The 16940-nt window shown below is 42.2% G+C and overlaps 1 protein-coding gene across 1 annotated transcript in view; it reads left to right on the top strand.

Moving 5' to 3' along the window:
* Positions 1-15326, top strand: part of LOC102087866 (putative DBH-like monooxygenase protein 2) — a 20796-nt gene extending 5470 nt beyond the window's left edge. The window contains 13 exon segments of the mRNA XM_065037077.1: positions 302-386; positions 389-444; positions 2005-2166; positions 3364-3462; positions 4628-4795; positions 5735-5837; positions 6509-6675; positions 8480-8571; positions 10918-11014; positions 11209-11289; positions 12379-12509; positions 12798-12912; positions 13648-15326. Of these exon segments, the coding sequence (XP_064893149.1) occupies positions 302-386; positions 389-444; positions 2005-2166; positions 3364-3462; positions 4628-4795; positions 5735-5837; positions 6509-6675; positions 8480-8571; positions 10918-11014; positions 11209-11289; positions 12379-12509; positions 12798-12912; positions 13648-13887 (1596 nt within the window). The 3' untranslated portion in view covers positions 13888-15326.
* The last annotated feature ends 1614 nt before the right edge of the window (positions 15327-16940 follow it).

Raw genomic sequence — 16940 nt, 5'->3', positions numbered from 1 at the left:
CTTCTCTCCTCTTCTCTCCTCTTCTCTCCTCTTCTCTCCTCTTCTCTCCTCTTCTCTCCTCTTCTCTTCTCTTCTCTTCTCTTCTCTTCTCTTCTCTTCTCTTCTCTTCTCTTCTCTTCTCTTCTCTTCTCTTCTCTTCTCTTCTCTTCTCTTCTCTTCTCTTCTCCCCTCTCCCTCTCCCTCTCCCTCTCCCTCTCCCTCTCCCTCTCCCTCTCCCTCTCCCTCTCCCTCTCCCTCTCCCTCTCCCTCTCCCTCTCCCTCTCCCTCTCCTCTTGCTTTGACCACTGTTCCTTTCTTTCAGGATTGCCACATGGTAGATGAGGCCACCCTTGAGGAAGATGAAAGCCAGGACTACCAAGTGCTGTCGGTATCAGAGAATGAGACCTCCCCACCATGCTGTTCAAAACGCACCTTCAGACATGTGACACAAATTACCTGAGTAATGTCCAATGGGTAAAAAAAATAGCCTGGATATCACAGTAAAAATGACCTGGATATCACAGTAAGAAACTGGGTTTCTCAAGGAAGATCTCAAATAAATCTGCTCTCATGTCCCACTGTATCCCCAGATCTGATCTGAGAGTGACATGTTTTCTCACAACAGTACAATAACAGGAATATAAAGAAAAATATGGATCCATATGGCAACATTTATAATGCCCATTTCAACGGCACTATTTTGACATCATGATGTTTTCTTATAAAGTTTTACATCAAAGAATCGAGAAGATATAATCTCAGCATTTTTTAAGTTTGAACACATCTTCAAAATCCTGCTCATTTCTCTGTCTCTCGTTTGCCACATACAAAAAAACAACCTAGTATTTGAGATAAAAATTTTATTTGCCTAATGTAAGGCAGTATTTTGAAAATAATTATGTTTAGAAAATTTGGAGAGTTTTGTTAATGTCAGTCCTTCTCTCTTGGAAGGTCTTCATACTGGTATTGACTCACATTAAAAACATTGCTAACCCAACCTGGTCTTTTAAATAAAAAGTATGTTTTGCCACTGTTGACAAGCACACTAATGCACATGATTTCAGAACTCCCCATATATAGACACTGATTACACCATTTCACCTTTACTTGAGGGACCTCTGGGTAAATCAGCGTTATCCAAGGCTTAGGCCACTCAAAAATATTTGTCCAGCACTAGATGAACATTCACCATTTTTCCAGAAGTCAAATACATGTGCAAATGACTGGTTAGATGTCTTTGTAGTCACAAAGCTTCTTAATGATCTTTATTAATTGAAGAATTATAATCCCAATCTGAATGGGAAGAACCTTTGGAGTTCCTTGGCTGCTGCTGTCCTTACATGATCATTGACCACATTCACATTCAACAGTAGCTGCTACTGGGAACCAGGGGGCTGCAGTTTCATTTGCTTTTTGTGTAAGTCCCTTAGTAATTCTTTGTAAAAACTTCCCAAAGCATAGTAATGTATATACAGATCAATACATCTGCTTGCTCTAGGATATGCAAAGATCTGAAAATCAGATCTTTAGCATCGTCGTACAGATCACACAGCTAGAACACTATCTAGACACTCGGTAGCTATAAATTTAAACTCAAAGTGATGCAGGTTCTGAAATCTTATCAAATCCCCCACAGCTTTTTATTTTTTTTCCAGCTTTCTTTCATTTCACATACCAGCACTTTAAATCCATGCGTACCTTAATATTGTGTGTGAAATGACAGTGGGTACAGCTTTCCTTGTGTCTTTTCCAGTTAAAAAAATGTCTCTGTCTGGACAAGACAAATCTTGTGTATTACACTTATTACTTTCTGTTGTATGTTCTCACATCTTGTCTGAGTGCCTGGGTATGTACTAAATATACACAGTTATATTATTCTCAGTGATTTTTAATTGTACATGGTTGTATGTGGATTGCATTTTAATATATGTGCAGCGGTATAAGGCATACGATGTGGGGTGAGTATCTGTGTGTGATTGATGGAAAGAATTAGGGAGATTTTCCAATGAAACACTCCTGTTACAGACGGATACAGCACACCTCATTACTGCATTTGGCACTGATTACACAGTTCAATTCTTTGAAGGACAAAGATTTTCCAAATCTGTTTTCTTGGTGAGCTACAGAGGCCCACCTGACTTAACTGACCCCAAAATATTCTTCACTTATGATCTGAGGCTGGACAATATAAGTATTGGATAGGAGCGTTATTTGACATTTTAAAAAATTTGCCCTTTCTTTGCAAAGTTGATCACGACCATGCTGTACATTTGGACTGCACAGGTTGAAAAATTGATGTGACTGATCTTGGAAACATGCAAATAGAGCTGGCAAGAGTGGAATGAAGTGAGAAGAAGAGGGTTGCTATGTGGAGGTGGAAGGGATTACTTATTAGAAAAATGCTGTAAGATGTAGTCTGTTCCCTTGACTAGAGTTTAAGGAGCCAAACACAGGCTGTGGTGCTATTGAATTGCAATATAATTATTAACTCAGGTATTGACGTATACAGAGCTATTGTTCCATCAATATAGACACATATAGAAATATCTATAATATACTGATGATATTTATTGATTCTCATCTTAGTTTCATAGAAACCACACAACATGACAGAGAAGATAAATAATGGGTATACATTTAAATGCTCTGTTATGAGTCAAGCTAAGAGCTCAGAAAGTGCAATATACACTGGTGTCAGATATAAGCGTTTATCCAAGAGAGCTGGAGCCTCTTGTTAATGTCAGCTCATAGTACATGTGCCATCCTTGTCAAACAGAGCTCAAAAGTACCAGCTCTATCAGTGTGTTATTGCATTAACACCTTCCTCTTTGAATCGCATCAGCCCACACAGTCAGCTCTCACTCAAGATGAAGCGGAATCTGCTGATCAGCCTGGGCAATATTCCATAGGGAAGAGGGCACTATTTTTGTGTAAAGATTTGTGGGATTAGTGTTATCATGAGTTGTGTTTGTGACTCCAGAAAACCGGCAATTAAAAATGTTGATTGAACCGGATGGATGTTTCCTACGCTCAGTTCGTATTACAATAGGTAAGTTAGTAACGCAATTCCCTTATGGGAAAGAAAAACAAACAAACAAAAAAAACCCCACACAAAACCACACAGAAAAAATCTGAAAGAAAAAGAATTTAAGACCTGGTAGAGCAGATGTGTTTGCCCTTCACCAGAATGCAGTCTTATCTTCTTATCTCACTCGTTATCAAAAAGCAAGCAGTCACTTGCTAAATGCATCATCCTTCCTGCCCTCTCAGTTCTGCGTCTCATTCTCCTTGTGTTGCCTCCCTTTGGTTTCTCCAGTTCCCTGTGCACATCAGTGAGTTGCCAGGGGAACCTTCAGGTGACTCGTGTACCTGTTTCTTTCCCAGTTTGCTGTCCCAGTTCAAGAAACCAAGTATGCCCGTGACTTTATCCCACTGCCCATGGTCAAGCAGAAACACCATATCTACAAGATAAACTTGCAGGCTGTATTACTGGGTGAAAAAAACAGGTCAGGAGAGACTTGTTCCTTCAATCATGTGTACAAGTCCGTCTTTTACAGCATTTTAGTATAAATTTGGGAGCATTCCATCTGTCTTTCATTGTCATTGTGATGAGCCAGACAATTTGTCTGGCTTGTGTGGAGATAAGCTGTGCCTGGTTTCTAGGTTTGGAAGTACCTTTGTCTTTGTGTACGTCACACCTGAAGAAACCTTGCTACAAGTCTGATGTCTCAGAGTAGTGAGCTCAGGCCACGTTATCTATTGGTATCTTTGAAACCAAAGGGAGACTCTGAAATTTTCTATATTTGAAAATACTTTTGCTTTTGTCCTCGGAAATTGCTAAGGGTATTTGTATAGAAAGCAAAACTAATATTTTTGCAGTTCTGTTTTCAAGACGGAATATGCAAAAAAAAAAAAAAAAGGAAGAGCAAAAAAAAGAAACAGGAACTTTCCAAAATAAGCCTAGTTTACTTCTCAAATTAAGGTAGCTTTGCTTCAAGGTCAAGCAACCCTTATTTTCATGGGTTTTGAGCGTTTACAAACAGATGTTCTACTGCAATGGCATACGGCAAAATTTCACAAGGAAGAATTTGCATGGACTGGAAAAAAAAAGAAGAATTTCATAGGCAATCATGCAGAACAAACTCAAGAGTTTCTGTCAGTTCTTGTGGTAACAACAAGATTTTGATGCCTGATCTCATCAGTGCTGGTAATAAGTTCAGTGATTAATGAACAGATTCAGGTAATTTCTGGGGTTTATTTAAAACTGTCTTGATTATAGCACTTTTGGCACATAGTGGACCTGAGATCAAGGTCCCTTATCTTGCTTTGCAGCCAAGATAACGGTGTATGTGGTAAACTATGTACATTTCCAGCCTGGAACCACGCTGCTCAGCATAACACGTCAAATAGACACTCCTGTGATTCTGAGAGAGGTGCTTTAGGGAAAGATGGAAATCCTTTCTGGGAAAATGGACTCTGCTGGTTCCATACCAAAATGAGTACATAAATCATCATCCAGTTTACCATCCATTTTGCAAAACAGATTATATATGTTTGCCTCAGCTATGGTTAACTGCTCTTTCCAGTTGCCTGGGAAATAAATATTTTAGAGTTGATGATGACTTTCACTTTTTTCTTTTGGTTACAGTTTGAACCTGTAATAACACCCCACAACATAACCTTGGTTCATCCCATTTTTGTTTATGCCTGTGGCAACACCAGTGTGTTACCCAGTGGCGCAGGTGATTGCTATGGAGCCAATCCAGATTTTTCCCTGTGCTCTCAGGTGCTTGTGGGCTGGGCTGTTGGAGGAGAGGTGAGTCTGCAGGTCCCATTCCCTGCCCCATTTCTTGTTATGTACAGCTGCACCCTTGTTGGCAGCTTGTTCAGTTAAGACCCCACAGTCCTGCAAGGCCAAACAAACTGGGGAAGTTTCCTCATACTGTCCCTACTTTGCTTCTGCTGCATTGGGTGATGCCGGCCATTTCTACATAGTTGTCAATACTCTGCATATTATTATTATCATCATACCTGCGTTAAACAAGTTTTGTATGTTGCACACTAAGGCTCTCATTCTGACCTTTTGATAAAGTTGCCATTCATTTCACAAAATGCTCCTTGTGCTAGTCTTGCATAACAGACAGAAGTGTACCTGCTTTCTGCTTTTTTTCTACTGGCTCTGCCTCTTCTTCAGCAGAGTAAAATTAAAAGTTCAGTGAAACTGGTGCTTCTGAGCGGCCTAGTTAGAATTCAGTGCTGCACAAATTGTAGCATCTATCTTATGCCTTTCAAAGCAAAATGTATTTTGTATTTCTATAGTATGCATGTACACAGGGATGGAGAGATGGAGGAGGTAAGTTTTAGACAAAACCCTTATACTAATTCTATTCATATTTTATATTATACAGTGCCAATATTGATATGAAATTTGCTGTAATAGTGTACACATACTATAACAATTTCTTATTAATTATAGAATAAAAATAAATATTAAACCAGTCAAAAGGACAAATGAAAAATAAAGCTTGAAAATTCTTCCTTGTTCCAATTCAGATGGAAAAGAAATAGAACTGGCAGAATTTCCCAGAACATTTTGATTTCTAACAATATGTAAATAAATATTCAGAAATGTGAGAAAATAAGAACTTTCTTTTTGTAAGTGTTCAATCAAAAAAAAAAAAACCCAAACAAACAAACAGAGAAGTATTATAAACTAACTACTCCATATAACTTTATTCCTCCTTTTCCTCTTCAGTCTTACCAATTTCCAAATGAAGCTGGAATTTCCATAGGGACACTTAGGGACCCTCAGTACATCCAACTAGAAATCCATTACAGCAATTTTGACTTGTTACCAGGTGAGTAAGTGCTGGGCAGTTGTCTGACAAAGAATGTCTTCAGGATGGAAGTCTCAGACCTCATCTACATGCCTATCAGAAACCAGCTTCTGCATTAAATCCTTTCATACGCTGCTCAGTACAACCTTCAGGACAGCAAGAGTCAGCTGGACTGGGCTCCCATTCAGGAAGAACTTAAATTTTAGAAACACTGTTACACCTGCTTAGATCAGATGCATCTTGCCATCGAAAAAGCAGAGCACATCCTCCCGCTGTGTGGGAGTGTTGGGGAAAACATCAGGGAAATGTGGGCATCATAGGAAAAAGGAGTGGAGTGGGAAGGGACAGCGTGGCTGCAGGAGAAACAGCTGTATCAAGGCTCAGGGTGAAGACCTGAGAGCCTAATAATACCACCCCAGGCTTCTATAATGCCGTGTACTCCAGCCCTCAGTCTTTGTGACAGGTAATGAAGAATGCCACCATGGTATTTGCCATCATTTTATAGAAGGGGACACAAAAGTGTGGAGTAATTTTATGGGAACTGTCTGAGACTATAAGTAGGTCTTCTTGTTAATCTGTGCCTGTTCCCAGCCTGTGATTGGGAAAGAGACGCTGCATGCGCTGTTGCTTCAGGCCCCACTTCTGATGTTTCTGGGGTCATTGCTGAAGGAGTAGTCATTTTTCTTTTACAGGCTTGATTGACAGTTCAGGGATGCGAATCTATCACATGCCAGAGCTACGGAAATATGATGTGGGGGTTCTGCAAACAGGTGTCTTCATTTTCCCTGTGCATTTCATTCCTCCTGGAGCAGAATCCTACAGATCTTATGGCCTGTGCAATTCCAGCCAGTTTGATGAAGTGAGTATGAGGAAAGCCATACGAAATCTCTCTTGATCATTCCCACTTTAGGTTTTCATCTTGCTGTAGACAGGTCCAAAAGTCATTTGGTGCAGGGTGCCATCTTAGCCTCCATGTTTGCATGGTGCAAAATGGATATCTGTTCTCAGAAGAGACTCAAGGTTTGGCCCAAGAGCATTAGCAGAGCTGTGTAAGCATGTCAGAACCATAGCTCAAATACCCCTTCATCCCATCTAAGTGAAAGGGAAACAAAACCTAAAGGATGTAGTGACTTCCTAAGACACCCAAGGGAGTCTGGTCCATCACATGCAAGTGGCCATAGGCGTGTGGAAGGTGCAGGAAGGCAGTACCAGGCTGGGAGGATGTGGTGCTGTCTCTCAGGTCAAGAAGGTACCTCTAGAGTGGAGATCTAACATCCCACAAAACACAGACAAGAGGCTGCTGGTAATAATCAGCTCTAGTGGACTGTGGGATCCAGGGAATTTATCCTCTCCAGGACTGCTAGATGTGAGGTTGCCACTTTCCCTTTTTTCATTTCCAGCCAGTGCTGAGGCTGTGGATAAACTCCAAAGGGATAAGACACTCCCAACCCCATCCAAACATGCACACTCAGAGAGTGGACTCAGCTGACCACGGACAGATAAACACAGACAGGAGAACATGGCCTTTACAGATACCACCCAGACACAAACAATGCTCACATGAGCATGGACAGCACATATGACCCAATCTTCTTCCTCTTCTCGGACTAATCAGACTTAAAGTTCACGAGAGGAACACAACCGTATGCTCACTCACCCAGCTCCCAGATGTAATCACATTTGTTCTTCTCTTCAATTTCTGGTCCGGACCATAAGTCCTTTCAGTATCTGTACCCAGATTCAGGGCCCTTTTTTTCATTCTCTGGTCTGGATCTTGGGTCTTTCCAGCTTGAAGCTCCCTAATGGATCATCCCACCTCAAAACCACAGGCACACACATATATACCATATAGGGAGCACACTCGTGCAGAAAGTAGTCAAAAACAGAGTTTAATAAGATAGTACAGTCAGCAGCAATCAAGTACCAGGTTGGATCAGACAAACATACTGACCAGTAGTCTGCTTGAGTACAGCTGCGCTCTCCTCTTCCTCTCTCCATTTTTGCCATGTTTCTTTCTCTCTTTCCCTTCCTTTGACCTCTTCCCTAAGCATCCCACAATAAATTTTGTACACTCCCCTAACCCACTTAGAACATCCTGTAAATTTTACGCAGTCCAACAAACCCCCTTGGATGGGCCTTAAATTTGCTTCCTTTTATGAGGCCTGAGGTAATCTTGCTTTTCTTCTTTTATCAATTTTCAAAGATTTTCTTTGAGCCTTTAAAGGTTTACATTTCAATTGTTCTTTTAGTGGTTTATTGATCAGTGTCTTATGATTTCTGCTTTCACTCTTTCTGTTATCTGCTCTTTCTTAGACTTTGTGTATCTGGATGTTTAACTTACTATCTCTCCTGTATATTGTCTTTGTTTTTTACTTAGCTGATAGTGAGATATGCTTACAGTACCCAGCATGAGGTATCACAAATTCAGACAACTATGCCAGAGTACCTAAAGCCAGAAGGGTCATTTCCAAAAAGGCTCACTAGAGCAACATTTCAATCAGTAGTGACCTACATAAGGAAATGGGCTTCAATGTCCTTTTTAAGAAAAATGGTAAGCTGACAATTATATGAGTTCCATCAAGCTTTTGACTTGATGGGCAGGACTGAAACATAGTGCTGAGCTCTGTCTGCCAGACTTTGACCTACTTCATTTTGAACCACAGATGAATGGGATGCTGGTTCCAGATCTGCATGTCTTTGCCTACTTGCTTCACACCCACCTGTCTGGCAAAGGAGTGAAAGCTGCTCAACACCGGTAAGAGAAGGAAACTCACAGTGTCGCTGCCCATGCCACAGGACCCTTCTCTACCTCCTGGGCTAGAGTGAATGAGAATGATGTTCCCAGGTTAGTCTCCATCTGTCAGTGCCCAAGACACTGTACTGTCTGAGTTAAAGTATAAAGAACTAGCTCCTAGTGAAAGATCAGCTCAGCAGAGAGTAAGAGATAAGAGATCAGTACTGCACCTCTTGTTAAATAAAACAGGCCCAGGCAGTGAGCTCAAGCACTGGGCTGCTGCTAATCCACACTAGGTAGCAGGTAGACAGTGCCCTTGCTTAGCTTGGTCCTGCTAACTAGACTCATGCTGAGGCCACACAGGCACAGTTCTGGGGATTGCATGTACCACTTTCCCGTGGGCTGTGTGGGAAAAACTACCCTGGGTTGGGTTTCCTCCACCATCCTCCCACACTGAAAACTTCAGCACCCTTATGCACTCTCTGATCACAGCCCAGCCCACAGAGCATGAATTCTCATTTTCAAGCTATGAAAATAGCAGATTGTGGTCTGCAGCATAGCATTTAAACACTACTTCAGACGCTTAGAATTTTTGAAAATAAACAAACAAACAAACAAACAAACAGAACTAAAAAAAAACAATTTTGCTTTGGCCAAAGAGGCATCACAGAGGTGCAAGTGCTTGGTAGTATAGGTGTGGGGCCTATCTCCCCCTTAGGTTTCTAATTTCAGAATAACCAGCTAAAGGACTGGGCAGAGAAGAACCTAATGATGTTCAACAAGCGTGAGTGTAGGATCCTGCACCTGGGGAGCAATAACCGCAGGCACCAGTACAGGTTAGGGCAGGACCTGCCGGAAAGCAGCACTGCAGAGAAGGACTTGGGAGTTCTGGTCGACAACAGGTTGACCATGAGTCAACAACGTGCCCTTGTGGCCAAGAAGGCCAATGGCTGCACTAGGAAAAGTGTGACCAGCAGGCCGAGGGAGGTTCTCCTCCCCCTCTACTCTGCCCTGGTGAGGCAACATCTGGAGTACAGCATCCAGTTCTGGGCTTCCCAGTTTAAGAAGGACAACGAATTAGTGGAGGGAGTCCAGCACCAGGCTATGAAGATGATTCAGGGTCTGGAGCATCTTTCTTATGAGGAGAGACTGAGAGAGCTGGATCTGTTCAGCCTGCAGAAGAGAAGCTGAGAGGGGATCTTATCAATGTTTATAAATATCCCAAGGCTGGGTGTCAAGACGATGGGATCAGACTCTTTCCAGTGGTGCCCAATGATAGGATAAGGGGCAATAGGCACAGACTGAAGCACAGAACGTTCCACCTAAACATGAGGAGAAACTTCTTTATTTTGAGGGTGACAGACCCCTGGAACAGGCTGCCCAGAGAGGTTGTGGAGCCTCCTTCTCTGGAGACATTCAACTCCACCCCGGACACATTCCTGTGTGATCTGCTCTGGGTGAACCTGCTTTAGCAGGTGGGTTGGACTAGATGATCTCCAGAGGTCCCTTCCAACCCCAACCATTCTGTGATTCTGTGATAAGCCAAGCACCACACTCCAGACAGTTACATGGAGGCAGACAATCTGTGCCAGTGAGACAGAGGACAATGCAATATGGGTGTAACCCAAGATGTTGCAGTGACACCCCAGTCTTGGAGTCCTCAGTTTGACACCTTCAAAATCAAGTTCCCTGCCTGTTTATGTGGCATTGCTGGTGCATGCTCTGGGTTATGATGTGAGTCCCATCTGGAATGGCAGGGGGAAATTTTGGCATTGCCTTAGAAGGTTGTGCTCTAACATCAAATCCCCAGACCCCTGCACTGTCTCACATAACTGAGCCACATGCTGATTCACAAGATCTAAGAACCTGGAATATGGTTGGAGAAGCAGCACTCAAGCTTGACCTAAGAAGCAACATCACCAGGCACTGTAGAAAGAGCAAGGAAGAGTTCATATGTGATACTTCTGCATTGGCATGGAAGTCCTAAAGAGCCTGCCAACTTTACACAGCTAGGGTCAGCAGTCTTTTCATTTAGGACAGCATTTTGTAATGCAAGTACTGGAGTTCTTACTTCTGGGATTCCAGGCTGTCATCTGAAACACAAAAGTTTCAAGGCACAACAATTACTAACATGTAAAAAGTCCATATTTGGACTCCAGACCAAAGAGGGTTGAGTGAGAAATTTTAGGTGTATGTTTGGGACTGACTGTTGCTGCAAGTCTGTTCTGTGAGTCATGGTACAAAAGAGATCAAGCATCATTTCTGGAGGGGATTTTTCTTGTCTCTGTTTATTTCAGTCAGAAATCGGTTATTCCATACCCCTCCCTGGAAATGTTATAGCTTTCTCCCCTTGTTTGTCTTCCCCAGGAATGGTGAGCAGCTGGGGATCTTCTCTGAGGACAATAAATATGAATTCAGACTGCAGGAGATTTGGGACATGAAAGAAATCCTCATTACCAAACCAGTACATTCCTCCCCTGGGATGCAGCCATGGGTGGCCAGGCTGGGGAGGTGCTGAGCACCAGAGGTGTCAAAGCCTGTCGACATATTCTGTCCTTCCTTCCTCCTCAGGCTGTGGCCTGTTGTTTTCACACAGTTTCCAGGTTGCCCATATTGCAAGCAGTTGTTTTGCGTGTTTTGCCTGTGTGGCTCTGACAGTGTGACCTATTGTGTTCCCTAGGGGATGAGATCCTGGTTGAATGCAACTATGAGACACTGGATTGGTCAAGAATTACTTCTGTAAGTTTGTTTGTCTACATACAAATCTTTCACTGCTTTTAAAAACAGTTTATCACCGTTAACATCTTTTGGGCAGACATATCTCTCTTCCTCAAGCAAATACATCCCTGGAAAAAGCTTCTTGTGCCAGACACAATATTATATATATACTGAGGTGTGCCTTGCACAGCTGCTGCATGGCTGGAGAGTAGGTCTCCAGCAAGACCCTCCTAAAATAGGCTTATGAACAGATCCCAAAGCTGTCTTGCATCCAATACCATGAAAGCTAACTCTTGTCTAAAACGTCAAGTGCAAGTAGCGAAACTTGCAGCTGAGTTGGTTTTCAATCATTGAACACTTGGATTTAGTGGACAGGCAGAAGTCAAATACAGAAACTGCTGTAATCTGACAGCTGGGTCTGATTTGGACTTCTCAAAATATGAAGACGTTCTTTTTAGTTCTTCTTATTCATACCAAGCATCAATTCTGCAGAAATTAGCATGTAAACAATTATTGTCATACTTCATAACTTATTTTAAAGAGTATGCCATATGGAGGAGTTAATGACATTATTGCACTTGGAAATATGCACAAGAAATAGATTTTACCTGAAGAGGATTACAGAGTTTATATTCACAGAGAGCAACATTGTTTGCTCTGGTTGGGTCCATTCCAAACGTAGGGATCAACTGAAAAATTCCAATCTAGATGTCACACTGAGTTTATTCCATTAATATTTTAGTTGGACTTTCCAAAGTTTCAGATTTGATGATACAAATATGAAATACATAGTAGTGAAAATACTGTATACAAATATAGTAGTCTGAAATACAAATGTAGTAGTCTCCCTGAATGAGAGAATAAGTATCTTTAGGTTATATTTAGGTTATAAAACCACAGAGCAGTCTATTTAACAGACACTCTTGTGAGGATACTTTGATTCTCTAACTCTCCTGCTTTTTTTTTTTCTTGTTGATTTTTGGGTTTTTTTAAAAAATAATTTGACCAAATAGGATCTGTTTGAGCTGTGAACAAGAGTGCTTTCCTGAGGAGAAACAGTCTCCTCATTGTGTCTTAGCAGACCTTTGAGTCATCCTTGGGTCTTTGCAGGGTGGGTTAAGCACCATGAATGAGATGTGTCTCACATTCCTCTTCTACTGCCCTCGTAACAACATCTCCAGTTGTTTGAGCTACTCTGACATGTTGCATGTTGCATGTGTACTCAAGCGGGAGGCCTCAGAGTAAGTCCTAAGTCAACATGTTTCTGGAGGTAGCAGAGTAAAATGTAGCTACAAAGAATGGAAAAAGGAAAAGATAATGACAACGAAATGTTGCTGATAAGGAAGAAAGAGACATTTATCTGGATCTGTCAAGTTGAGCTCCCTTGTTGCAGGAAATCTATTAACTGTGATACTTTAGCAATCTTTTTCTCCTTTATCATTTTTTCCCCTTCATTTCTTTTGTCTGCCTTCCTCTGCTTCTCATCATTTGTCTTCTCCACCTCCCTGTAACCCTTACTCTCTCCCCAGTGCAGAGGAAGGAATGATGGCCATGGACTTTTTTGACTGGGACAATGAGACTGTCAAAATTGCAAAGAAAGCAGCCGAGGAGGCAGTTCAAGTAGTCTTAATTAGAAACATTAATGTAAGTCTCCCTTCTGAGCAGTTTGTGGTTGGGGAAATGGACTTGACTCTGACATTCCAAGAGTAAAGCACAGATGAGAGATAGAGCCAACACACAACACCTTTGGTAACACCAGCTATTCACAGTTCATCCATGGCTGTAGGAACTGAAAGGAGTTATCTGAATTATGAAGTTTTCTCTCTTAGGCTGCAGTTGCAAATAACTGTACAAGACATATTGGGTCACCACTTAACTTTGAACTTAAAAAGATAAAAAATATTCTCCAAAGAGAAAAAAACACTCCTGTGTCTTGGTAATATAACAGGGCCTAAGAGGTGATGCCATGGCAGTGCATTTTTGACAGAACGAGCAATAAAATAGAGCTGAAAGTCCCTCAGACAATGTACACAGAAAGGGAGTTACAGTGATCCAGAAAATACCCATACATGACATAGCTTCCTGGCTCTTACTTATCTGGCTGCATTTCAGTGGTACCTACTTATCGTAGAGGTAAATTAGGGAAAAAGTCTCTTAACTGAGAAAGGATCAAAATTCCATCTTCTCTCTCAGAAAGCTTTCTGCTCTCAGAAGACTCATGTCGTGGCTTTCTCTGAGATAGCCAGTCACACATCTGGATAGCAAGAAAACTGAGTAAAACATGTCCCAAACTTGCAGTGTTATGCCAGAATCTTGTGGCTCCCAACTTAAAAACAGATCATGTAAATTTTTTTTTCCCTTATTTCCTTCCATCCTCAGGAACTCCAGAGAAATGAGAGTGGTCTAATCAGAGACATCAATATTCCAGAGCGGGCTGCCTGTCACAATATTTCTGGACACCTCTCAATGTCAGGCCTGAGGGCCACAGCAAACCTTTGTTTGAACACAGTTTGTGCTTCTGAGTCATCAGCCACCAAAGAAACCACTTCACTTCCTTTTCTTTCACTCACACAGCTGGTGTTTGCTTGGCTTATCTTGGCCTCTGAATACGGAAACTGAGGGGCAGAACACCAAAACAGATCACTGGCCTGCTGGAGAAGACTCTGAAGTTACCACCTGGTAATGGGGTATTCCAGATCTGATGGCCCTGAACATGAGAGGATACTTAAACAATAGAAAAATGTCTCCCTTTGGAAGAAATACGTTCAACAGGCACTGGCATTTATTTCCGTTTCATTAAAAATACTTTCTAGTATAGTTCATTCTGAATCAGAAAAGCAATGTACTATAATGCAGTAAAGACAGGAAAGCAGGCACCTCTTCAATAGCTGCTCTTAATTATTAAATCCAGAGCTTTCATAGATGGGCTACTATATGTATTTGCTCACTGCCATTTCAGTAATCATTATCTATTGTCAAGCTATCAACATACTGCCTGTACTCAGGTCAGTACAGAAAACTAAGCTCCTAAGTTATTAACGTCTTTGAATCTAAAACTAGTCCTGCCATATCTAGCAAGAAAGTATGTATTCCAATGACCTCATGGCAGAGAATTCACCTGCTGATTGCCAGGTAATAATGACACAAGGACTCATTGTTTACAGAAAAATGGACTTTATACATTGTCATATAGCCAACCTATGAATTCAAATTTTACAAAAGCTAAGCCATTTGTTGCTCTTTTCTTATATTTTTCCCCAATGTATACACGAGAATTAGAAGAGCAAATCTGATGATAGTTATGTTCTTTGTCACGATACTTACTCTTCTGAATTTCAAATTTCATACTGAAATTTTTCAACAAATTATCTCCTCACTTTCCCAAAGGCAGAGTCTCTGCTTATTTTGACAATAATTGGTACACAAGGCAAACACACCCTCAGACTTTAAAAGCAAGCGTCACAAACAGAGTGATTAGGAGGTTAACTAACCATGCAGAGTGGATTCCTTCCTCGGTGGACTAATGAACATGTATTAGCTAGTAATTAGCTTGGCTAAAACTGAAGCATGGACAGAAAAAAAATATTTGCCTTGAAGGCAAGTTCATGAAGAGAACCCATGAGATTGCAAGAGAATCATCCAGACACCCAGTCATGTCCTGAATAGAGCATACATTACAGAGATCACTGCACTGTGCTTAGTAACATAATCTTAATTCTCACTAAACATTTTCCCCTTCAGATTCCTATGGGAATATACCAAATTCCTTCTGAGTCAGAGCATAGCCAAGTCACTGCAAGGCCAGTAGTAGTGAGTGACACATTCACCCTCCATTGTACTTAATGAGGGTCAGAGGTGTGCATAGAATAAAACAGAACAGTTCCAGTTGCAAAGTACCTACAACAATCATCTAGTCCAACTGCCTGACCAATTCAGGGCTGACCAGAAGTTAAAGCTCATTACTAAGGGCATTGTCCAAATTTCTCTTCAACACTGACAGGCTTGGGGCATCAGCTACATCTCTAGGAAGCCTGTTCCAGTGGTTCACCACCCTCTCGGTAAAGAAATGTTTCCTAACGTCAAGTAAGAACCTCTCTTGATGCAGCTTTGAACCATCCCCATGTGTCTTGTCACTGGATACAAGGGAGAAGAGATCAGCACCTCCCTACCCACATCCCCTCCTCAGGAAGATGTGGAGGCCACCTCTCAGCCTCCTTTTCTCCAGCCTAGACAGATCCAGAGTCCTTGGCTGCTCCTCACAGGACATGCCTTCCAGCCCTTCCACCAGTGTTGTTGCCTTCCTCTGGATGCATTCAAGGACCTTCACATACTTCTTAAATTGTGGTGCCCTGAGCTGGTTTTGGCTGGGAAAGAGTTAATTTTCTTCACGGTAGCTAGTATGGGGTTATGCTTTGAATTTGTGCTGAAAACAGTGTTGATAGTACCAGAATGTTTCAGCTACTGCTGAGCAGTGCTTACACAGAGCCAAGGCCTTTCCTGCTTCTTGCACCACCTCACTAGCGAGTGGACTGGGGATGCACAAGAAGTTGGGAGGGCACACAGCTGGGGGAGCTGACCCCAACTGACCAAAGGGGTGTTCCATACCGTACAACGTCTTGCTCAGCAATATAAAACTGTTGGAAGAGGAAGGGGAGGCCATTTGTGGTGATGGCGTTTGTCTTCCCAAGTAACTGTTACATGTGACGGAGCCCAGCTTTCTTGGAGATGGATGAACACCTGCCTGCCCATGGGAAGCTGTGAATGAATTCCTTGTTCTGTTTTGCTTGTTGCATGGCTCTTGCTTTACCTATTAAACTGTCTTTCTCTCAACCCAAGAGTTTTCTCACTTTTACTCTTCCAGTTCTCTCCTCCATCCCACTGGAGTGGGGAGTGAGTGAGCGGCTGCATGGTGTTTAATTGCCAGCTGGGGTTAAACCATGACAGGTCCAGAACTGCACACAGCACTCACAGTTAGGCTTGCACCAATGCTGAATGCAGCAGGATAATCACCTCTTTTGACGTGCTGGTTATGATGTGTTTGATGCACCCCAGGATGTGGTTTGACCTCTTGGCTGCCAGGGCACACCCTGCTGGTTCACATTGAGCCTCCTGTCGACCAACAGATCAGGTTGGGTCATCAGCTTCTGCTGGCAGATTACATCTGCTATCAGCACAAAAACTAAATTTGACATTTCCAATTGGAAATGCTGCTATGAGCAAAGGTATTTCCTCTAACAAGGATTCCCAGTACAATGTCCATAGCTGCCACCTCCTGCTCTATGAAAGCATTAGTCATGCAGGAACTAAAAGCCTGGAAAGCCTAGAGGCTTGTCTTGTTTAAACTAACCTATTCCAGTTGCTGCCTTTGCATATTAAACACCTTTAGTCCTTCCCAAAAGAGACTGGACCAATCCCACGTCAATGAATCCCCGTTTGCCATCAGAAGTTACCTACAAGTGGAAGAACATGCTTCTGAGATGCACAAAACCCAACATTCTGCAGGACAGGGCAAGTGAGCTTGGTTCTGGTTTAGAGGAGCTGCAGACATGACAGAGCCTTAAGATGTGGCAGAGTCCTGTTTTGGCAGGGTCCTGTTTCAGCAGCGTTGAAAACCTTTCTCTGTGGATCAGGGGCAAATGTATCATGCTGTCAGACGTCTGCTTTCGAGAGCC

Source organism: Columba livia, chromosome 1 (assembly GCF_036013475.1).
Source record: "Columba livia isolate bColLiv1 breed racing homer chromosome 1, bColLiv1.pat.W.v2, whole genome shotgun sequence".
Taxonomy (NCBI): domain Eukaryota; kingdom Metazoa; phylum Chordata; class Aves; order Columbiformes; family Columbidae; genus Columba; species Columba livia.
The sequence above is the reverse complement of the archived record's forward strand: the minus strand, read 5'-3'. Positions and strand labels throughout refer to the sequence as shown.